The sequence below is a fragment of the Heterocephalus glaber genome, unplaced genomic scaffold, assembly GCF_053883595.1.
Source record: "Heterocephalus glaber isolate CG9 unplaced genomic scaffold, H.glaber_assembly_v1.0 deba00000738, whole genome shotgun sequence".
Lineage (NCBI taxonomy): Eukaryota > Metazoa > Chordata > Mammalia > Rodentia > Bathyergidae > Heterocephalus > Heterocephalus glaber.
The window spans coordinates 16,728,422-16,753,429 of NW_028258161.1; the positions used below are offsets into that span (position 1 = coordinate 16,728,422).

At 45.4% G+C, this 25,008-nt stretch overlaps 1 protein-coding gene across 3 annotated transcripts in view; it reads right to left on the reverse strand.

The window, feature by feature from the left end:
* Fam171a1 (family with sequence similarity 171 member A1) overlaps positions 1–25,008 on the reverse strand; it is a 140,938-nt gene that overhangs the window by 35,524 nt on the left and 80,406 nt on the right. For all 3 annotated transcript variants that reach the window (XM_021241952.2, XM_004861747.3, XM_021241951.2), the window contains 2 exons: positions 19,932–20,024; positions 4,205–4,363 (listed from right to left, as the gene is read on the reverse strand). In XM_021241952.2, the coding sequence (XP_021097611.2) occupies positions 4,205–4,363; positions 19,932–19,974 (202 nt within the window). In that variant the 5' untranslated portion in view covers positions 19,975–20,024. The remainder of the gene's footprint in view (positions 1–4,204; positions 4,364–19,931; positions 20,025–25,008) is intronic.

Sequence of the window (25,008 nt, forward strand, 5' to 3'; positions counted from 1 at the left end):
TATTTTCAGTTAAAATATCTTATACGTACCAACCACTTAAAGGTGACACAGCATTAGGCCCAGGTCTACAATGTGCAGCTTAACTTAAAACTACAAAGACAGTAGGTAGTTTATTTGACTCTGTATAAACAACTCTTTTCCTTTAGGAAGAGCTATTTTCTTCCATCCAACCCTGTGCAAGATGTGTGTATAAGAGGTAGGCAGATGGTATAAAAAGCACCAAGATAGATCTCCTGGGCTGAAGGTATAACTCCGTGGTAGAGCATTTGACTAGCATGTGCAAGGCCCTGGGTTCAAAGTTCAGCACGGCAAAAACAAAGAGAAAATAAAGGAAGAAAGAAAGGAATCTCCCTTCTTCTGCCTTATCACAGAAAGAAGGAAGGAAGGAAAGAAGGAAGGAAGGAAAGAAGGAAGAATGGAAGAAAGGCAAGAAGGAAAGGAAAGAAAGAGACAGAGAGAGAGAGAGAGAAGGAAAGAAAGGAAGAAGGAAAGAAAGACCTCTGCCCTCTTCTGCCTTATCACCTTTTGGTTTTTTGGTACTGGGAATTGAACTCGGGCCTGGGTCGTGCGGGCCAAGCAGGTGCCCTTACCACCTTTTGCTTCTCCTTCCCCACAATCCTACACAAGCCTGGCCTAGGCTGATGGGGCTCCGGCATCAGGTCTGGTGCTAACTACCTACCTAGCCCTCAGCAAGTTACTCCACTCCTCTGGAGCTGTTTTTCTTATCTTCTTAGCTAAGCAGGGTGGATTAGATGCCTTCTTGAGTGCATGGGCACAGGTACCTCAGCTGTCAGCATTCAGCAGGAAGCAGCACTGCAGAAATGAGCGCTGCAGCAGAAAGCCACGGACATCAGGCCTCCGTCTCTGCACACTGCTCTCAAAGTTCTCCAGGTGACTCAAGACGTCACATTTGCTTTCCTGGAGGCCACTCCCCTTTGATGCTCCACTAAATGTCCAATGCACTCCATGCCTTCCTGATAACTTTCTCTACCCTCCCGCTTGCTTTACTCTGGAATACCTCATACTTCAAGGGTGAAATTATTTACTACACACTCTTTTTTTTGGTACCGGGGATCGAACTCAGGTCCTTGCGCTTGCTCAGCAGGCGGCGAAACCACTGAGCTAAATCCCTGGCCCGACCCACTCTTTTTTTTTTTTTTTGAGACTCCACTTCTACAGAAAATACTGAGTGCTGTAGGCATTCGTTCCTGTCCCATCTTGATTTTACCTGGCTCTTTGGGTACAAATAAAGGCAGGTGTCAGGGCAAAGCAGCAGGAAGATAGAAAAGGACTGTTGACCAAGCTAGGAATCCAGCTGTATCAACTGGTCCCTCGTAGCATGTGCAGTTTGGCTCAGTCATCACTTTGCAACCTAGTATAGGGTTAACCACCCCTGATTTGAAAATCTAAAATCTGAAGCTCTAAGCAACGTGATGCTCAACTGACAAAGTCTATGCGAACATTTCAAAACCTGAAAGACTCCACAATCCAAAACACTTCAGGTCCCGAGTATTCTGCATAAAGGATACTTAGTCCATACCAACTTTTGAGGGTTACAAGAAATCTTGCCCCTTTGTCACTTTATTGACTCTTATTTGGTTTTTTGGAGTTAATTAGTGACAATAATTGTTTAAAGACCTCTTGGGAATGCCACGGAGCAGTTCTGTGCTTTCATAGCAACTAGAGGAGGGGTGTGATGACGGAAGGCTTCGGCCTATGTGTGATGAGGGTACTTTTCACTAGTGTGTTTGTGATGTATGATAATTACATTCATCCTGGGGAATTGGTACGCACACATTTTGCATCGGGATCATTTTTATTCCTCTTCCTTCTGCCCCTCCCCAGATCCCCTTCCTATCTCCACAGAGTCTGCTTCCTGTTTCCTACCATTTCTCTTTTATTTTGCTCTTTAAATTATTGATGCTATGGTCCTCTCATTAGAGAAACTATGCACTATTTAACCTGTGTGTCTGACTTATTTCACTTTAGTAGTATGGTCTCAGCATCCATCCATTTTCCACTTTTCTTTATGGCTAAGTACTCCATTGTGTACCAGCACAGAAACAGACCTGCTGGCCAGTGGGACAGAACAGAAGACGCAGAAATAACCCCAAGCACCTTCAGTCATTTGACTTTTGACAAAGGAGCCAATGACAGATGCTGGAGCGACCATATTACACTGGGCACCCTTTGTGCTGCCAGAAAGCTAATGGAACAGACAGATGCCAAACAGCCAATGGGGAAGTAGGTGAAATATCCACTTAGCTGCATTTCTCTGCTTCTAACTCTGGAGCTTTCCTCTAAATGGACACATCTGTCTTTATGACACTCCAAGGACACCCTCTGCCAATTCCTCTGTAGCCTGCTCTGTTTCTGCCCACCTTTATTGACCTCTCGACCCAACCTGTCATCTTACAAAGACACATCTGGTTCCAGCTCTCCCTCTTGGCTAAAATCTCTTAGATGCCATTTGTGAAACTGGAGAGGTGTTCTCGTGGGGCCGGAGAGAAATTGTGTTCAGGCTGTGGCTGGAGGCTGGTACTGAGCTGATGGGCTGCAGAATCTCAGTGCCCTGTGGAGCTTGAGCTCCTGGGACCCTCGCAGCACCTATGAATAGACCATGGGCTGGATGTCTTTGCTGGTAGGGCCCAGGGAAAGTCTGATCCTCTCTACGTCAGCTTATCAGTTATTTTAGTGGAAAAGAAGTCACCTTCTAAATGTCACCTTCTAAAGACCTGCTGTCTTCTCTCTGCAACAGAGTGATTTTAAAATAAAACTATAAAATCAATAGTCCTTTGTGTTTGAGTTCTTCTTCCTCCAGTTTTCTCAGATTTCATAATTTATTTAAGAATTATTGGAAGTGGGACACAGAAAAATTAATGAGCTCTGAAGAATGAGGGTGTCCCTTGGAATTGGGGTTTATGACTGCTGCATTTTGTTACAGAGACTGGATGGAAGTTATGATGGTCTCAAACTGGATGTCTTCAGGTTCCCTAAAACAGTGCTTTTCTTATGCACATTTAAAGTGTGAAAGTCAGTATTTTTTCCCCCCAGAATGTTGACTAAAGTTACTACTATACCACTGTCTGATGGCATATGCTGTAAAACGGATCAGATGATTCAGGTTTTAAAGCCCTCCCCCCAAGAATTATCAGTTCATGTAAAGTACTGGGAAATTAAGTGAAATTCAATAAAACTATCCCTGGGAAATGGAGTAACTGCTCACCCAGTAGGCTTTAACCCTAAAAAGCCTCTGGTTTTCAATTTCATGCAGTGGCTGTTCTACAACACAGGGGATGACAGGGAGAACAGACAAGATACTGACTCAGGACTCCCCGGTCCTGGGTCCTCTCCCACACCAGAGCACGGCCAGGAAGCCTGTTATCCACGTGCTCCAGAGAGCACGCTGGGCATGGGTGGAGGCGGGAGGCATACGTCTGCGGTCTTTCTCTGATGAGGCGCTGTCACCTCTTTTCTTGCTGGTGGCCTTGTTTTCTCTGATCTTGTGGCTGTTACATGTCATGCTAGAATAGTGACGGTGACAGAGCTGACTCAGAGATCTGCCAGAGGAAGATTCCAGATCAACTTCAAAGCCTGGCCACTGTCTGACACTGCACACAAACCCCCTTTGAAACCCTTTCTGTTCTGCCACTCTTCGAAGGGAAAGACAAAATGGGAAAGTGAGTACAGAGAAGGAAGTGGTAGGGGAGCACAGGCTCCAGCTCCCAAGGGCCCCATGTGCCCGCCGTCCAGTTCCTGATGTGCTAAGTGCTGCCCTGGCCCTCTGGCTGGGACACACGGGGCGGGCAGCAGGGCTGTGCACTTCCTCCAGGGCAGCTGGGAAGTGGGACAGGAGGAGGTCGGTGGGACAGAAATCCTCTTAATTCTAATCTCATTTTAAACATAAACGACAAACTCAATTATAAATTATTCTCTAAATTAAAAACACTTGGTCCACCAGAGAAGAGCCCAGTGAAGGTACTTCCAGCAGCTAGTAGCCACAGAAAGGCTCAAGAACAACTGGCTAAAATGAAATCCTGCATGGCCCAGGGTGAACCAACATACTGGTGAAGGTGAACACGCAAAACACTTGTGCTCTCCGCCTGCACTGCCGTGGCCCTTCTCCCACTTACTGCCAACACTTGCACACGTGTCCAGAACCACACACGGAGACTCCCACGCCAAGAGAAGAGCCTGGAATTACCTGTTCCATTTCCGTCTAATCCTCGCAGGTAAGGAAAGCTGTCCACTTCCGAGGGAGAACTGGCAGCTGTCAGGAATGCAGTGAGGTCGCTGTAGCTGGTGTTCTCGGGCAAGTGCAGAGCCCGTCTTTGGAAATGGACCCGAGGCTGTGGCCTGGCACCTGTGGGGATCAACTTCTGAGTCACCGTCCAGGGAGCAGCTGTTTGCTTTAGAAAGTGCAAAGCCAGGGAGTGATTCCCGGGGTTCCCACAGGCCTCCCCCTCATTCACCCAGGGCACAAAGACCAAACAGTGCGCTATTATAGGGTGAGAAATAATAGCCCATTGTCATATTTGTGTTGACACAAGATGTTATTTAGGTTTTAACAAGAAGCTTTTTCCAAGTTCTGTTTGTGTGCAGTCTTTCCGCGGCACAGCATTTGCCTGTGGATTGGGTAATATTTTGAGAAAGTCCAAGAGTAAATGAAACAAAGCAGATGACAATTAATCTCTTTACCTAAACAATGCAAGATACTCTTGGATGCTGCTCCTAACCCATCTCCTAGGTAAAATCTGGTTTAACTGCACAGAGCAAATTGAAGCAGAGCAAATGAATTGAACGTGCATCCTTTGGAAGAATTGAAACAAGACACTCAGCGGTGTGAACCCTTCCCTTCCTGTGGAAGCTGACATTGGTATCTCGCCTGTCCCTAGGGGTGCTTTCTACTTGTGACAGATGATGTCAAAGAGTTTACAAGGAGATCTGCGGATGACGCGAAGTGATGTTCTTTCATCAAACTCTGGCCTGCCCCTTTGTTTTACCCAGTTACCTGTGATGTTCCCTGCAGTCCTCCTGTTTTTACCCAATACAGTGGTGACAGTCACTGGCAGGAAGATGCTAAGCAATTTTGCACAAACCTGGCAAAAATGTTAACACAGAAACCACGTGCCCTTCTCCAGCTTGAAGTTGACTCTGTACCCTGTGCTCTGCAAGGGCTCCTTCTCCCCAACCCACAGTTGGTCCAGGGCATCAGCCCTCCTGTTCACAGCTACCCAAGGGTCCCCTGTAGCCCTGAGGCAGAGAGCTTACAGGGAACAACAGCCTATCTGGAAGTGTTCTGGAATAAGAGCTTCAGAGCTCAAGAGCAACAAACCCAAGGCTCATTTCCTACAGGTGAGGCCACACAAGCCCAAAGGACTTACATCTTTTATGCAGGGCAGGCTGCCCTGGCTGCCTATGACTTGGGTGGTGGTAGAATCACACGCTTCCTCTACCTCCTAAATATCACTGCTCAGGCCCTTTTACTGGTTGAATGTCCACTCTGAAACACAGGCCCAGGTGCAGAGGCCAGAGGGCCAAGCGGTGAGAGCCATGGCAGTCCTGTCTCATGCTGGTCACCTCCACTGACACTCACTGTACACATCCACCAGTTCAGTTCTGGACCATGCATGCTGTCGTCATCCCTAAAACAAATGCACGGTGATGGTCCACCTCTATGGGTTTGCATCTTTTGACCTTTTTTCCTCTCAGTCTGGTCTTCTTTTCCTCTGATGGTACAGAATGTCTCATTCCCTCTGGGTCTGCGTGGAATCCCAGCTCCCGTGGTCCCTCGAGGTCCTCGTGTCTGGCTGGAAGCAGTGTGCTCCTTAGCCCTTTCTCCTGCGTGACTGTACACACTGCCTGCTTCTTTCTTTCTCCTTTTCTGTCCCACCCTCTGAGGTGGAAAGTCAGTCAGCCCTCTGCCTTTCAGTCTCCTCACCCCACCTACAGAGTAACACCAGTGCTTTTAGTGTTAATTGTTTTCACTGGGAAGAAAATGTACTTTGTCGGCTGTTTTCCGCCTTCACAATGCTGCTGGTGTTACTCAGTTGTGGAGGCCTGGGTCTCACACAGTGGAAAGGCAAAGAATTCAGCCAATATGAAGAAAAGAATAGCATGACTGAGGGAGACAAGGCAAGGGAGCAAGGTCTCCTTAGGGCTGTGGGAGAAGGCAGAATCCAGGTTGGTCAGGCCAAAATCCCTGTGCCCCTCCCTGTCCCTGTCCCTCTCCGGCTCTCCTTCCATTCCTGTGGGAGAATCTAGTTGCTGGGCTGACATCTAGGGTCTGCTGTGGTTGCTGCGGCTGAGGCTATGGCTGGGATTGGGTGCACACAGGGGCAATGCTCAGCTAGGTTGATGAGAAAGAGAAGTGGCTGCTTCAGCAGACCTGGCACACAGCGGCTGGCACAACACAGAGGGGTCTGCTGAGGGACCCAGTGTGCAGCACACAGGCAACAGCTTGGCCTGGTGAAACGACCAGACAGCGGAGGAGTCTGAGGGTTTAGGTCATTCTGAGCCGCAGTATAAACAAAACTGAAATGGGCGTGTGGGGGTTGTGGGGATGGTTGCATTTTCACAGCCTATCGTCACGCACGAAGGCTGCTAGATTTTCACATGACTCGGTGGGAATGGAAGCTGGAGAATGGACCGGCTTTGCCGCACAGTTCCTCTGTCCTCAAACACAGGGCTCCATTCCCACCCCCAATATGCTTGGACCCCACTTGGTGAAGATGCTGGGGCCTGCACTTCCTCCCTTGGCACATCAAATCTGTCTTCCTTTCTCTCTTTCTCTCCTCCAAAGTCAACCCAAGCCCTTCTCCTACCTTTGCTTAGCTGTTTATTGCAAGACTTATCTCCACCAACTATGTCAATAATCTCTTTGTCTACAGACTTTGGTTCCTTCCTCAACAAATATACTCATTTCTCCTCCACCCTGAAAAATCACCAGCAAACATTACTTCAACTCTGCTATCCCCACAAAAGACTGCCTTCTCTTCTGCCCAACCTTCTGCAACCTGGTTCTACCCGTAACACATGCTGGAAATGGGGACTGTTGATGTATAATCCACAAACCCATGACCATTTCTGAGCCTTTATCTTCCATGACCTCTTCACAATATTCAACACTGTTTGCCACCTTTGCCCATGAATGCTTTCCATCTTGGCGATCACAGTCCTGTGCTCTGGTTCTGCTTTTTCCCGTGTAGGTTCTTTTCTTCTCTTCCTGCCTACAGATGAAATAGTTCCCCAAGGACTGCCATCCATTGCCTCTGCTGTTTGTCTCCCCTCCACTTGGTGAGTCCTTTCCACCGCTGTCACCATCCTCCCCAGCCCTGGCCTCTTTTTGAAGTTCCACACTTGCACTTCCTCTGCCTTCAAGTTGCTTCTACCCGGATGCCCCTCTAGCACTCCAAAATCATCACCTGCTTCTTCTCTCACTTATTGACCACATATTCTCCCCAACATCCAGTTTAGAATCCAGGTCAGCATCATCACTGTCCCTTTTGAATATCTTGTGGAGTCACTCAAGTGCCAAGACTGGCCAGTCTTCCTTTGTCAACATTTCTCCATCTTTTCCTTCCTTTCTGCTTCTGCTTTATGCTATCCTACATTACCTTTGCCTCAACTCATGGGACTGTCTCCTAACTGGCTCTTCTGCTTCGGTCTTACCTGCTTTTCCATTTCACCTAGTGACACAGTGACTACTTTAGGGCACCATTCCGGTCATGTCTTTTCCCTGCTCAGAAACCATGGATCTCTACCTCTTGCCAAATTAACAATGGTGATGAAAGTAACAACAAGTAGATCGATACAGACCTAAACTACTTCACATCTCTCACGCCTAAGAAGCACAGATTAGTGCTTCAGTGTTCATAAGCTCCATAAAACAGCCCTGTGAGGAAGAAACTCTCTCCTGGCTCTTTGAGGAAACTAAAGCCCCAAAAGGTTAACTAACTTGGCTAAAGTCATTCTGTATGTAAGAGGCAGAAATCATTTAATTCAAATGTCTGCATCCCTTCCTGTTACACCATGTCTACCTCAAAACAGATGCTCTATGTTTTACCAATCAGCTCTCAGCATGGCCAGCGGAAGCACTCAGCTCTGTTCCTAAATATGTACTCCTTGTTTCCATGTCCAACACTTTCACTTTGCCTATCTGCATATTCTGCATATCATACAAAATGCACCTTGAATCCCATCTCCTCTTCACAGCCTTTCTTGGTTCCATCCCAGCTCTAAGCTCGGTTTGTATTCCTCTTATACTCTTGACCTTACTCTGCCCTGTACGGCATTATATTTATGGGAGTATCTGTACATCTCCCTAATCAGAGGCACCACAAGAGAAGAACAAGGGTGGTGGAATCACCTAACTACAGGTATAAACCTTTTCTCTACCACTTTCTGGCTGAGTGGCTTTGGGCTTCAAGTTATTTACTATTAAAATGAGTACGAATCATACCTGTCTTGTAATATGATTGTTGTGATGTTTGATCAGAACACACACGTAACAGTGCCCAACAGTGCTTCCTGGTACATTTCAGGGGTAGGATAAAGACTGAAGGTCTTAAGAATAGCTAATCTATGAAATGCATTGCACCAACCCAATCTATATCTGGTGCCTAGCCATACTTACGGAACTGACAGAGAAATTATACCTGGCAACTTGCTATGTTCCAGTAATACTTTGTCTTATATCTTACTAGATTAGGAGCACTTACAGTTGAGGCCAGGTCTCTCCGTTCACTGTAGCAATATTTAGCAGAATCTGTGGCCTCTACTCACAACATGCCAGTAGCTCCCAAGAATCTTCAGACACTGCTAAATGTCTCCAGGGAGCAAAACCACCACAATGGAGAACTGCTCACTGTATCTTCTGAACATCTTCACCATAATTCAAACAACATACAATGAGGTTCTCCTGCACAATGGACACGGAATAGGAAAAGCCTTTGCATTCCTGGAGCTCAAGAGTAGAGAAGGCAGGCAAAGAAATGGCTTAATTATCATAGTGTCTTAAGTCTCAAGATAAAAGAAAAGTACAAGACCAACTGAAAGCCCAGGAAGAAAGTGGTTCCCTGGAACATCTGTAAGTGGACCTGTGAAGGCTGCAAAGAGCCAGGTGACGAAACACAGCATATACAAAGGTGTGGAGTGTGAAGCAGCCTGGCCCGAGGAAGTAAGTGAGCTGAGTGTGGGCTGTGTAACTCAGGGTGGAGGATGGGGTCTGGAGCACAAGGTACCCTGTCCATGAGCTTGGATTTGGGTGGGCCTGATAGTGTTTGTTTTTACCCAGTTCTGACAGCAGGTGGGGACTGGTGGTGGGTGGAGAGTCTAATGCTACTATGAAGTGGTTCACATAAGAAATGCTAACATTCCAAGTAAAGACAGCGGCACTGGAGCTTGTCCCAGGAGAGATGAGTACAGTTGGGGTAAGAGATAGGCAGGGAAGTGAGAACCCATGTGGAAGGCTCAGAAGAAAAGCACAGAGCGCTGCGCAGAGACAGTAAATGAAAAAGAAATAGGGATCAAGAAGAAAGGAAAGGGCCAAGGACAAGTCAGGCAGCATGAGGGCTGCAATGGGGGGTTGCATCTGGCAACTCCAGATCTGCCTAACTCAGCAACAGAAGTTTCTAAGGAATAGTATGAGGCCACATAAGAGGGCTTAAAGCTGTGTGCCCCGCAAGCGGAGCATCTCCAAAGTTAGAGACAGTGAGGAGACAGAATGCAATCCAGAAAAACAGGGTATAAGGAGGAGTTCTTTTTGCATGGCAAAACTTTAAGCAATTCTGAGAGCTGAGATAGAACCAAGAGGGAATGATGAAAGATGCTGCACAGCTAGGGGAAGGCTGGACAGAAAGAGAGGGAATGGGAGCCAGTGGGGAGGTGAGAGGGCTCAGGACAGGGCCGAGCCCTGCAGGGAGGAGTCCGCATAGCAGAGCGAGCAGAAAGAAGGCAGCGGAGGATGGACACTGGTCCCTGATAGTCTTAGTGTTTCCTTGGAGACAAGTAGCAAGGTCAGTAATAAGAGTAGGAGCGTGCAAGTAGGTGAGAGAGGCTTCCGGGGGCCCTGGAAACAGACAAAGGCTTGTGGAGAAGAGCAAGAGGCCCCGAGGAGGGTGAGGCCCCTGATGTGGGTCTTGATGTGCAGCTTGTAGGACAGACAGCCAGGAGCAGCCAGGAGCACCCTCGCAGCATCTTCCTTTCTACTGTCACCATGTTTGCAGTGTTTCTCTGGAGCTAGCAGAGGGTTCTGGGAGGCTCTCGGAGCCAGAGCTGCAGGCCGGCTCCCTACTGTCATCTGCAACATTGAACAGCCTCAGCATTCCCCTTCATTGCTGCCACCAATCATGTTGGGGTTAACTTCTGAGCCCCACAAGACTGCTACTGAAAGTATTCTCTCTTTTTTGGTACCAGGGATTGAACTCAGGACCTTGCGCTTGCGAGGCAGGCGGTGGAACCACTGAGCTAAATCCCCGGCCCTTGAAAGTATTCTTCAGCAAAGTACAAAACACTACAGAAAAGATTCTCACAATTTATGAGCATTCTCTTCCCATCCTCTTATCTCAATGACAACCCTGAAAGGAATTTACCAGAATTTTGCAACAATGAGTGTGTTTTCAGGTGCAGCCTCCGCTGGGGCTTCCTCCAGCTCACCAGGTGCTTGAGTGGTCTCTGCCCTTCTCCTCACTGTTACCGTCTGTTCAGGCTTTCTGGACTAAACAGGACGGACACTCACAGCAGTCACCTCACTTTCTTCCCCCATTCAGTTCACTGGTCCATTTTAGGTATAAAACACAGTCACGTTCATCATTGGGATCTTGTACCTGTACATGATGCACCTTGGTTCTTATTTTTTTCCCCTTCCCCTGCCCTCCCTGCACCCCCTCCACCCTTCCCTATTTGCAAAGACTTTGTTTCCATTTTTTTCCTTTTCTCATACTTTTTCTTTTCCCTTCTTTCCTTTCCCCTACCCCTCCCACTTCCCCTGCTCCTTTAGACCTTTACTTCCTATTACACAATATCAATTATACATTTTTAAAATTAAAATATCAAGACCTAGGAGACATTACCACAGATTTTACAGAATTTAAAAAGATACAGAAAGCATATTACAAAAATCTGTTTTGAAATAAATTTGACAACTTCTAAGAAGTACCTTGGAAGACAAATTAATGAAACTGACTCTGGAGGAAATATAAAATTTGAATAGCACCTATTAAAGAAAGTATATTCCTAGCTTGAAAACCTACCTATATGATAACAACAGGCTCATATACATTTTAACTGATAAATTATATCAAACACTTAAAGCAGAAAAAAAGGAACACTTCTCCCCTCATTTTAGGAAATCAACATTGCGCTAATCTTAAAACTGGATAAAGATAATAGAAGAAAAAAGTATGAACATAGATAGAAATTTGTTTAACAAAACAAACTATTACAAGTCAGATCTGGCAGTAGGTAGAAAGTGGTTTTATTATAGGGATGGCAGTGTTGGTTCAGCATTGGAAGATCCACCCCCAAAAGTCATCATTTTAACAGAGGAAAGGAAAAAGCCATATGATCCTGTCAGTAGTTGGAGAAAAAGTATTCGACTAAATTCCACAGCTGTTCATGGTAAATGCTATCAGGAGACTAGAAGTAGAACAGAAACTTCTCAATAGATAAGACATGTACTCCATACTTGCAGCAAAAATGCCTTATGTGAATGGAAAAAATACAATGCTTTCTCCCTAAGGTGGGGAACAAGGGCAGATAGGCCTACTCTTCACCTGTTCATTAAACTTTGAAACCTAGGCCCAAACCAAAATAGTCTGGCAATAAAATGACACAATTAGGATAGGATTGGCAAGGTAAAAGCAAAATCTTTATACGTAGATGAAATGATCATCTACAGAGAAAATACTAAGAAATCTCTAGGAGTCCCTAGAACTTGTATTTGAATTTAGCAGAATTAGAAAACACAAGGTATATACAAAAATTCAGGTCTGTGTATACTTGCTATAAATGAAGAATTGGATATTGAAATTTAAAAGTTATGTAGGAGTACAAAGGACCTAGAAAAGTAAAAAGAAGAAGAAAAAAAAAACCAGTGTTGGAAGAAGTTTAGTACCTAATTTTAAGACTTCCTTTAAAGCTACAGTAATCAAGGCAGTGTTGGTGTAAGGAAAGACATATAGATCATTGGAATAAAACAGAGAATCTAGAAATAGAACCATACATATATGGTCCACCGAGTTTTGAAAGATTATTTAACATTAACATTTTATAGAACATAGGGCCGGGGATTTAGCTCAGTGGTTTCGCCCCCTGCTGCGCAAGCGCAAGGACCCAAGTTCAATCCTTGGTACCAAAACAAACAAACAAACAAACAAAAAACATTTTATAGAACATAAACTCAATTCAAGAGCAGAGGAAAAGATAGTGTTTTCAGCAAATGGCTCTAGAACAGCTGGTATCTGTTTATAAAAAAATTAACCTCAATCCTTTACTTCCTTACATAAAAATAACTTGAAAGGATCTATGAACCTAAATATGAAAGACTAAAACTATAAAACTTTAAGAAGAAATTACAAGGGAAAATGTTTATGAATTTAGGGTAGGCAAGAACTTCCTAGGATACAAAAAATGTGATGTATAAAAGAAAAAAATTGATAAATGAGATTCCATCAATATTTAGCACTTTAAATGACATCATTAAAATGAAAAGTAGTCTTTAAACAGACCATATTTACAATACATATAACCTATGACCAGAATATATAAAGAACTCTTACAGCTCATTAATAGATAGCCCAATTAAAAAGTAGACATAAGAAGATGATAAATAGCCAGTACAGCACAAGAAAAGGTGTGCAACTCCAGAATCAGAAAATACTGATCAGTACAATAACAAGGTTGAATTATACACTCATTAGGGAGATGAAGTTAAAAGTTTTAAAAGCCTTGTCATGACTTTTTCTTTTTGTTGGATTCTCCCCCTTTGCGTTTAATTTGTTACGCCTAATGGATTCATTCTGCTGGGCTTCCTGCAATTGTGATCCTCATTGTCTTTTCCTAGGGTATTGTTTAAAATTTTTTGGAGTGCTGGTTTGGTATTCATGAAGTTCCTAATGTGCTCTTTGTCATGAAAGTATCTTATTTCTCTGTGGGGAGCGGTGTCAGCCAAAGAAGCTCCATTTTAAGTTTACCCTCCGTTGTAAATAGTTAGGAGATTATGTTATGGGGAACCGTGTCCTTGCCAACTCTGATGCTTACCTTCAGAGGTTGCCTTAGAAACAAGATGAATGTTCTGTAACCTCAAGAAACAAAGTAGCCCTTGAGGGCGGGGAATGTTCAAAAAACTAGTAAACAAGGAAGCAGGTGTTTTTTGTATAAAGGTCATGATTAATGACCTAACTCACTGAGTGTATAAAAGAGAGGTGTAAATAAACTTGCTTGCTCCGTCTTGGGAGCCCTCCCAACTCTGTCTCTTTGTCTTATTTTCTCAGTCCTCCTTTCCCCCATTCAGGAACCTTTCGACTGGTGACGGCTGGTCCGTCACATTTCTCCATCAATTTTGAAAGATAGTTTTGCAGGGTACATCAATCTGGGCTGGAGGCTGTTTTCCTTTAGGGCTTGCAATACGTCACTCCAAGCTCTTCTTGCCTTGAGGGTTTGCATTGAGAAGTCTGCTGTGATTCTGATGGGCTTTCCTTTGTGTGTGATTTGTTTCTTTTCTCTGACTGCTTGGAGAATTTTGTTCTTCTGTTGGGTTTCTGGAATGCTAACTATTATATGCCTATGTGTAAATTTTTTTTGATTAAGGCTAGCTGGAGTCCTATATGCCTCCCTTATGTGTATGTCAAGTTCTTTTCCCCTGCTTGGGAAGTTTTCTGCCATCACTTCTGTGAACAGTTTTTTTATGTCATCTGCACTCTCTCCTGTTTCTTCATTGATTCCGATCAGTCTTATGTTATTCTTCTTTGCATCCTCTAGCAGGTGCTGGATTGATTTCTCATGGTCCCTTACTATTTTAAAGCAATTTTTCTTTTCCTGGTCACTAATTGCAATCTTATCTTCTATATCTGAAATTCTGTCCTCACATTGGTTCATTCTGCTGCATAGACTGTCAATGGAGTTTTTAATCTCCTGGAAATCTGTTTGTATCTGTTTTATGGATTCCATTTGTTTCCTATGTTGTGATTCCATCATGTTCCTCAGCTCCTCTATTTTTTTTAAATCTGTCTCCTCTCTAGATTTATTAATCATGTCTTGCACTATGGGCACAATCTCTGCTGTTACCTGAGAAATTATTTCTGATTTCATTTTTTTCCAGATCCTCTTTTGTTGCCAGTTCAGGGAGTCCAGGTGGTTGAGTATCAGAGTGTTCCATCTCGTTTCCTTTTCAGGTTGCTGTAGGTGATCTGGAAGTCTGGTTTTGAGGCTTGTTTATGTGTCTTCTCATTTATGTGTCTTCTCATTTCAGTGGGGGCTGTGTTGCTGGCACCCCACGGCTCACCTCCTCTGCCCTGGGAGCAGCGGAATCAACTTCACTTTCAAAATGCAAGGGCTGCTGACTACCAGTTCCACTGGTGACATGCATTCATCCTGCCGCTCACATCTGCAGGCATGCTGCAGAACGTGGCCCAGTCTGTCAAGGGAAGAGCTTTATTGGTGTGCAGGGTCAGAATTTACATAAATAGCAAGCAGTCCATCTACTGCGAAGAGAGCAATTGAGAGTTCTTGTATAAAAACCACAAGTTTATTCTATTTTACTTGGCTGTAAAGATTCTGAAGCAAACACTTCAACTGAAGCATTGAGTGCCTACCTGAGGGTGCAAATGACCTTTCCCTCTCTTTCCTTGTCCTCATCTGCCCCACAGTGCACTTCGATCTTTCAGAGCTTTCCCTCCGGTGTCACGCGGGGAGGCCTCCCCTCCACAGGAGGCTCCCTGAGTGCACTGCCGTGGGTTACTGGCCCCTCTACAGGAACTGTCTGCCACACCACGCTGTCCCTGAAACACCCATAAAGTCTGCTGGCTTGTAAGACTAGCATTTCTGAGCAGGGAAGAACTGATTGCTCCCTCCTTCATACTCACTGGAAAATAGTGACGGTGACTAAATGTGAGCAGACTGCAAATAAAAACAATGTATCATTCATAAATCCAGTATGATACTGGTTTCACAGAACGGGACTACAGTACATGAATGGTGGCAAAGATCCCCCCATTTACTTAGCTACATGTAAATTTCCTTTCAAAGGTAAGAAACCTTGAAACATAAAATTATCCGTTATTATCAGTGCTAATGCCTCCACTTTAGTGAGATAAGGAATACTACAATTAAATATTACTCAACTCATGAAAGAGAGTAAGTTAAGAAAATTAACAAAATGCCTGCAATTTTAAAAAGTGGTGTGCAAATGAAGTTACTGAAAGGAAGAAATGGCTCTTGGCTACTTTCTGGTTAGCTACAAGAGGCAGGGATATAATTATTTACTTAACTAATAAATAATTCTATCAGAAACTACCTGACTCACTGCCTTGGGCTTATTTACAGTACAATAATTTTTGTTCTAGAGAGAAAAAGAGCTATTCATGTACTCTGTGTGTGTGCATGTGTGTGCGTGTGTGTGTGAATGAGGGCATAGATATATGCATATTTAAGATATATGCATATCATGCATATTTATGCATAAATATGTGTGTAAACTGTACTCTTTTTTAGCATTCACAATAAAGAAAAAACTGCCCGCTGTGTAAGAAGTCTATAGGTAAAGCAAAAAGCAGCTGGATTTTGATTGCTTTTTGATTGCATGTGTTTACTCAGTCCTTCAGTGATTCCCTCACTGTGTTACTGTCAGAGATGATAATACAGTTCTTTTTTGTCAAGTTTTTAAGCTCAGTGGGGGAGGAAAGGTAAACCACCAATATGGCAGAGAAGGAGGCATCCTAAAGACAGAGTCCCCAGCTGAAGGGCTGTTTGTAAGGACCTGAGGGGCAACAGGGTGGCAGGAACTGTGGGCATCCAGGGCAGCAGCTGGACAACAGGAAAGCACAGGCACTGGCACTCCTGGTGCTAGGCTCAGGCGGCTGTGGGATGGGGAGGGTGGGATGAGCTCTAGGATGACTGCAGTATTCACTGCAACACTGGCCACTGACTTGACTCCAGGGAGCTGCTACCAACTGGCTTCCTTGGCTTCCCCTCCCTTTCTGCCCCTTCTAACTAGCTCACAGGTGGCCTGGTCAGGGCCTGGGCCCAGCCCGTATTTAATGACCATCCAGCAGCAATTCTCGCCACTCCTAGATGTTTAGTTCAAGCTGAGTAAAAGAAAGTGAGACCAAAGCTTCTAGCTTTAGCCAGGCCCCAACTCCTAACTGCTCAATGAGCTAGGTCCACTGTGTCCACTCCAGCCATGGCCTGCACGGGCTGGGGTCCCCGGTCCAAGCCCTTTGGCAGCTCCAGGGAAGGTACAGAAAGGACCCGGAAAAGGCGGCATTTAAGGGCCTTACTGTCCAGGATGGTATGACAAGATGGAAGATGGGGTGGGACATCCCAGATGGAAAACAGAAAAAGAAATTCAGTTAGGCTAGAACACAGCAATGAAGGAGAACTCTTAGCAGGGAGGCTGAGGCCAGGTCAGAGAGACTGCAAGTGTTTAGCAAGGAGTTGACTCTGTCCTAGGCAAATGGGAGCCCGGAATGGGGAGAAAGACTGGAGCTTGCCTCAGGAAGATCAGACAGGCTGTTCTGCATGAGGCCCTGGAAAGCAGACACAGGCAGTGAGTCTGCTCTAACCTCTAGGTCCAGCTCAGTTCTAACGCAGACAAGAGACCAGCACAGCCGCCCAGGGCGCCTGCAGGGACTCCCAGGCTTCAGTCTGTGCCCGGGCCATGGCAGTGCAAATGACAACACGTGGGCAGAGGAACCATGACCGTAGGTGACTCAGGCTGTACGGCCAGGCCCATCACAATTACATTTGACTCATGAAGCTATAAGAAGGGAGACGAAGGTTGTGCACAGCTGCCACATGGGGAGAAGGTGACACATGACACAGACTCTGGGATTCTCACAGGCCCTCTCTAGCCACAAGAGACAGCTGGGTCTGGGCTGCAGGTGACAGTGTGGAACTGGGCCAGCAGTGACAAGGTCAGAGAGCCACATGTATGGCATCACTCAGTGCCCTGCAGGTCGAGTCTTGTCACAAATATAGTACCCCACTAAGGACGCAACTGCTCCAAAGGACAGAATTAACAGGAAAGGATCATACATTCTCTCCTCAGTACCTTAATGAAGGGCAGTGTGGCTTCAGAGGTGGCTGTGGAGGAGAAAAAGGCCAACAATGACCACGTAGGGCCATGAGCTTTGTGTGGCGGAGGACAGGGAGAGGAAAAGCATTCTGCAGGAGCTCTATGTATCAGCACAGCGATCTTGTCCCTTCTTCACCAACAGTCACCCCTGGATAACTACAGCAGCACCCGAGGGTCAGGGCTAGGGACCACGGAGTCCCGAGGGTGGAGAGTTTGGATTTTATTTCAAGAACAATGAGACAATCACTTAAGAACTGAAGCAAGCTGACTTGATCGCCTGTGGCCAGAGTGAGAATGGTATAAACAGTCAAAAACCTTCAGAAATGCTCTGAGGGGACCTGGAGGTGTCTAGGATTCCTGAGGCAGCAACAGGGCTGGGGAGAAGTATCTCAGCGAGTTAATGAGAACCAAGGAGAGAAGAATCAAGGGTAATTCCTAAAGCTTCCCCCAGACCAAGTTCAGTATATGATTGAAATAGAAGGCAAAAAATAATCAAGATCTCTGTGTATATATGTCCGGTTGGAGATGCCCATTAAATAGCCAAGTAGATCTGTCAAATAAGCAGCTGCCTCCAAGCCTCTAACCCAAGGGAGGCTGAGCTCTGCTGGAAAGAGGGAAGTGGGAGTACAGCATCCAGGGAACAGTGAAATTCAAGGGTTTAGATGAGACCATCGGGGAAAGGAATGGAAAGAAATGTGGGCCCAGAAGAGGCACCAGTCTCCCAAGAAAGAGAGACCAAAGGACAGGAAGAAAGGACCTCAAGGTATGACCACATCATTCTCTGCTGAACGTAGAAGAGATGCCAAGGAGGGTGGAGAAGAAATGTCCTTGGGGCTGAGGACATAGAGACTGCAGGTAACTCTGACCCTAGCAAATCGAATGAAAGAAAAACCAGAAGGTATCAAAGCCATGGGCATAGGCCACAGTGTGGTTCTAACATAAAAGGGTGTGGAAGACTCAGGCTCATCACTGTTCTCTCTTGGGAAAAAAAGATAACTTTATGGATTTTTGCTGGGCAGACGATACCAAAATTTGTACCTCTATTTCTGTTTTCTCACTCAAACTCAAGTCATAAACGCTACCAGACACTTCTTTTCTTTTCACATTCATCCTCTAAGGGAAATAGCTGCAGGTCAAGTTCTTTCTAGGTCTCCACAGCTCCTAACAATACCTAATAATCTGGAAGAAATGAGCCCACCTCAGTGGCAGACGGCACGCACATTCGGTTTGATGGAGAACGGTACGTGTAAAACGGTATTAGAATAGAGTAGAAAGGACAGTGGTCCCTCAGTATTGCTGGAGCGCTGGTCTAGCACTGTGGGAGACCAGACAGGAAGACTGAGGCCTAATTGGCCCCCTCAGTGAACATTAAGAAGAAAGAGGGCAAGTGTGTTGACATGCTGCAGGGGGAAGTAAGAGCAGCTGAGATCCTGTTGTTTACCCAGACAAGCACCGTGGAGGGCGGGAGACAATGAATGCTGCGTGACCCTCATTGCTCGCACCATGTCTGAGTGCATGAGGCCAAGGTGCGCCAGTCACTCGGTGGGTGCTCTCTGTCGAAGGACAGCAAGAGGTCCCTAACCCTCTGCACTTTAATCTGATTCTGTGTCTCTGCTTTTCATCTTCATCGCCCCTTGGTCAGGTTAGCTCCCAGGCTGGCTCCTACGCAGGATCGCCTGTGAATACCAAAACCCACAGTGGCCGAGTTCCTTATATAAAATAATATAGTATTTGCATAGAATTTAGGCAAATCTTCGTGTGTACTTTAAATTACCTCTAGATTATTTATAACACCCAATCCAATGCAAACGCTACATGAGCAGATGTTAGACTGTTGCTTGGAGAATAATGACAAGAAAATTCTCTCCATAGTTTTCAGTGACGTGATTTTCTTTTTTAGTAGGTTCTATTGAAGGTTGGTCAAATCTGCAGGTATAAAACCTGTGGTGGTGCAATCTGCAGTCACGGAGGCCCAGATGTCATTAAAGGATTTATCTGATGAGTGACCATTCATGATCTGATAAAGAACATCCAATGCCAGGAAATATGGTTTATGTCCATGGTTTAGATAAAATAAGATGATATTTTAAAGACAGAAATGCGTTTTATGCAAGTGTTATGCCCAACACCAACAAGAATGCAAGTCCCCAGAACCTCCTATGGTTAGCTTCTCTGTAAGAGCCGCAGGAGCTTGGGTGTGGGGCCAGGAATTAGGGGGCAAAGACCGCATGTGCGACAGACTAGGACACAAGAGACAGGACGAAGGGAAAAAGCCACACTCACACACTGAGTAGCCTTTGCCCACTAGCAAAAGCCGCCCAGGCATGCCTTGGGTTAGGACCTGGACAAGATTAACACTCTCTCCCCTCCGGGTAGGGAGAGGGTATGTGGTGGGTGTATGGCTAAGCAGAGGAGGGTCGCCCCTTCTTCTCTCTCATACACTTACACACACTTGTAGGGTGGGCCTGAAGGAAATGAGATTACAGGCAGCTGACAGTTTACTGACATTCAGCTGAGTTGTCACCTCCCAGCAGATGCTGCATCCCCACTGTGCACAAGTTCATTGCCTCCACCACCTGGCGGTAAGGTTTAGTAGTTAGTCCCAGAGTTGTCCTTCCTCTTTTAATGTTAAACATACCTTGGAATCCTGATACGATTTGCACAATGTCTTCATAGACCATTAGAGTAGCAGATCGTTCTGGAAGCAGGCCAAGGCTCAGCGAAGAAAATACTGCAAGAACAAAAATGGACATCAGGGAATTCTGACAGTCAAATCTAAAGGCCCACTGCAGTTTTCTGAGTACTCCAAGTTATTGGATTCTCGACTTTGAATCAATCAGTAATGTTGATTTACAATATGATTAATAAAAGGCCTGCAAAATGCCACAAGAAAAACTGCAATCATTTACCTACTTGCCCTAGAAATAGTCAATTTAAGAACATTGTTACAAATTTATAGTAAGCTGAGCCTCTTCACATTAGGAATATGTTAAAGCTATAATACATATTTTATGAATACAGAATATAGTATTACATATCAACATTGAGAAAGACTTTAAAGGTATGTGTTAAGGTTCATGTTTGCCTCCTAGTAAAAAAATATTCCTTCCTATCCTGGGAACTAACATGATAGAACTTGTGTTATTTTATTTTATTTTGGTACCGGGGATCGAACTCAGGTCCTTGTGCTTGCGAGGCAGGCTGCAGAACCACTGAGCTAAATCCCTGGCCTGAACTTGTGTTATTTTAAAAAGCATTGCTTAAGTACTAGGATTTCCAATAAAGATTTCACAAAGCCTGCAAGTTTACCTATGACTAGAACATACAAATTTAAGAAAAACAAATAACTGCTTTATAGAATGATCATAATCACTAGCATGCCTGAGTCCTTGCTAACATGCCAGATGCTATCTTACGCGCTTTGATTTTAGTAACGTCTAAATACCAAAAACTCTATGAGGTGGGCACTGTACTGTGCCCATTCTGCGGGTGAGGGAACAGGTTATACGTGAGGAAACAGCTTGTCCCATTCGCAGCTGACAGACGCTAGACCCAGGATTTGAGCTCTGGGATCTGTCCTCAGTCGGACGCTGCCTGGACTCACTCTCAAGGGCCCCTTAGTCTTCACCCTGTCCCCCGCTCTTAGTTGATAGAGGAGGAGAGGGAGGCTGGGGGCGCAGTGACGTTCTAGGAAAATGTCAGGACCTAGGAAACTGGTGCGCTAAGAATACCAGAGGCTTTCCGGCGCTGGCTCTCACCGATGCCCCCTGGGCACCAGTGTGCTGGTCTTCGAGGTCCTGTCTCTTTGTACCCACCTTCTGCGTACTGAATTGACTAGCTGCTGCCTGTGCAAGGGCCAGCACTAGACCCTGGGTGGAGCACATAACACGGGAGGCAGCCTGCCCTTCAAGGGTTACACGTTAGAAGGGGTCCAAGCCTTGAGAAAATAGCTGATGACAAGCAGAATGTGGTGCCAGGACAAAGGTGAGAACGCACCTGGGTGCTGTGGAAAACAGTGGCCGCTCCTCAAATATTAAACAGAGTGATCACGTGGCCAGCAGTTCCTCTCCTAGGCATGAGCCCAGGAGAACTGAAACACAGCCACACAGAAACCTGTACACAAACGCGCATACAGCACCATTCATAATAGCAAAATAGTAGAAACCACTGAAGTGTCTGTCAAGAGAGAAATGGACAGGTGTGGTGTACACACACACACACACACACACACACACACAGGAGTAGTATATATCCATAAAGAGGAATGGAGTGTTACAGCACAGAAGAACCTTTAAAACTGGTGCTGGGTGAGAGATACCAGACACCAAAGGCCACAGACTGTCTGACTCAATTTACACACAACGTCCAGAAGAGGCAAAGCCAGAGAGATGGGAAGCAAGTTAGTAACTGCCAGGTGCAGGAAGGGGCAGGAAGTAGCAAGTCAGTGCCAAAGGGATTTTAGGGAGAACGAAGTATACTGGAGTTAAGAGGGTGGTGATGTGGTAGTCCACAAGCTTGTGAAGTGTGCACCCTAGAGGGGCGTGTCTTAGAGTACACGAGTTATATCTCAAACATCAAAACGAACAAAAAATTTAAAAGGTTCACCTCAAAGGTTCACAGATGAGAGACATACAAGGGGTGATTGAAATATACAGTACTTCAATTTTAAAAATTCATTACAGTTAAAACATACTGCCTCCCTCAAGACTCCCCCTCGCTTTGAGCACACTGGTCCCATCATTTTTGTCATGTCTGAAACAGTTCTGGAAGTCCTCTTGCAGGAATGTCTTTACAGGGTATGATCAAAATATGGCAAATGCTGCCAACAAGTCCATCCAACAGAAAGGCAGGATTGTAAAAACATTACAATGCATCTTCATCCACCTGATTCATTGGATCTGACACTGCAAATTCTGGCTCTTCCTCAAAGTCAGAATGTCTACAAAAGGTAAAAATTTTGAATCAATTCAGGACAGAGGCAACCACAACAGCACAACTAAAGAAACTCATGAAAGAGGACTCCTGGACTGGTTCAGAAAGTGGCAAGAATGATGGGATAAGTGAAGGGGAATATTTGGAGGGAGATTAGTGGCAATGTATCGGGTACTGTAATACATTCTCAATTTCAAACAGTCACCTTCATTTTTGATCACACCTCCTAGTTCATAATAAGTGTGTTTGGGAGTAGATCGTAAGAAACTGCTACAGCAAAGGCTGCCAGCAGCTCCTGCCTCTTCCTAGCCACCTGGTCACGGAAGACATCACAGGTGAGCCAGGACTAGAGGGAGAAACTCTAACATGGGTAAACCTCAAAGATTATCTTCACCTCTAACAGTGAGGCAGGGCACCTGGTGGCCAGGAAGAAAGGGCAGGATGTTGTGGTGAGCACCACCAGAAGCAGCTCACCTCCAAAGGCAGGAGGTGCCACTCCATCCCAGAGCTTGCTTGGAGCCTGGAGCATGTTTTAGGCCCTGCTCCCCCTCCATGGTGACTGTGGGGGTCTCTGAGTTCAGAAACTACCTGTGATCATCCTTTAGGAGCTACAGGGTTATTGCGGTATGTTCTGAAGATTTTTCTCAAGGAAAGCTCTTAGTCCTTGAACGCAAGGCAGCTGCTCTAGCAATCTGTTTCTTAAATGTTATTTCTCAGAGTAGGAAAAGATTTCTTATAGTGGGGCAGGGGCTCCCTGGAGAAGGGCAGGAACTGTGGATCTCAATTCACCGAGTACCCAGGGGGTGAGAGGGGCAGAGAGGCCTGAGTCTCAGGTAGCTGGTGTTTTACCCACCTTGGAGTGGGTGCTGGCTAAGGCTCAGGGTCCTCTCCACACCAGGAGATGCTGTTCTGAGGTGCGAGGGATAGAACCCAGGGCCTAGCCCTGTTGGGTATGCACTCTGTCCCAGAGCTTCACCCCTGGCCTTTCATTATTTGAGAGGAAGGAACAGCTCACTCCACCTGGGAGAGGCAGGGAAACTTCTTGGAGCAAGAAGCAGCCCAGCTAGCTGGGCTTTATGGGACAGAAGACAAACCTGCTAGGCGAACAATAGTGAAGGAGTAAAGGCTTCTTCAGACAACCCCTCACGGCCCAGTGTAGCCTGCCCAAGAGACAGGCGAGGGGAAATGGCCCGGGGAAGAGGCTCTCTGTGTCATCTTTACGTGCATGAGGCCACCACAAGATTTTAGGCCCATGTATAACATAACTGGACACGCGTAGTTTAAGGCACAGTGCTCAGTCATGTTGAGGGTAATCTAAGCGGGGAGGTCAGAGGCTGCTGGGATGGCTCCAGACCATTGCAAAAAGGCTGCAGAGGTGCCAATAATTATGATACAGAATGCCATTCTTTAGGGAACAGATGCTTTGTATAGGGTTAAGTTTGTGCTTCCATATTTGCCAGAGGTGAAGGGTGCTCCTTTTCTGTTGGGCTCCCCACTGCCCCAATTTACAGCCCCTTCTGTGGAAGGAGAAAAAGCCCAACACATCCTCTGGGAAATACTGATAAACAAATTCATTCCAAGATCTCTTAAGAATGCTCATGGAAGCTGCGGCTGGTGGCACACACCTGTAATCCCAGGACTTGGGAGGCTGAGGCAGGAGGATCACAAGTTCATGACTAAACTAGGCAACTTAGTGAGAACCTGTCTAAAAATAAAAAATGGGGTGGGGGTGTAGCTCAGTGCAAAGGCCCTGAGTTCAATTCCAGTACCACCCCCCCAAACCCCACCTCATGCAAATCGAAACACTGCATACATGCACTAAAGAAAGCATTCTTTCAATTTCAGTTTTTCATGGTCTTTTAAAAGAGGCTGTCAGCTTGTTTCTCTTTCTTGCTGAATATTCTGGAATACCAAAAACGTTAGACTTGATATCCAAAAATTATGTACAAAACAATGATTTGCTTTTTACAAGAGACCAGTGCAAATTTAGGTCTTGCTTCTTGTTAGATTCCATGTAAGGATAACTTTGTTACACTAAAAAGGCAAGCAAAGTAAATAATCAAAGACATAGGAAAGGCCTTGGAAATTATTCAGGCAAATTGAACTCATTTTAGAACCAAGAAACTCAGGCTCAGCCGTCCTGACAGGCCCAGGCCCTGGCAGAAGATGGGCAGGCCCGAGATCCAGGTGTCTTCACATCTTGTCTAGAAGTCTTCCTATGAAACTATGTTGTTCTCATTATTTAACTCATTTCAGAAAAGATACTACAGAAATGGTTTCTTTTTCTCAAATGATCACATTAAGAGTCAAATGAATGTAATTAAAACATAGTCCATCTTCACTATTCATCCATCCCATCATATTTGCAAATGTGCCTACATGGTACAATTTACTCGTGATTGCAAAATCAATGCCCTTGGTGTTCCACGCACTCAAGTGGTCCCCAGTTGAGTATTCCGATGCTCACATTTCAGGCTGCACAGGGCTGCACGCGGCGACCCTCTGCCCTCTCATTTCAGCCCTCATTCTGCTGGAGTCCTTCCTTTCCCCTGGCTATTTAGCTGCCAAGCTTTTTATACTTCTGTTCTTTCTGCTGGCATTTTATCTACTTCACATGGCCCCTAAAAACTACTGAAATGCTGTTTAGCAATCCTTAGTGTGAGAAGTCTGTGATAAATGCCTTCCAAAAAAGTGTGATGAATAAGCTTCAGTCCGGCATGAGCAACAGTGCTATGGTCCATGAGTTCAATGTTAATGGATCAACAATGTGTATTAAATAAGTC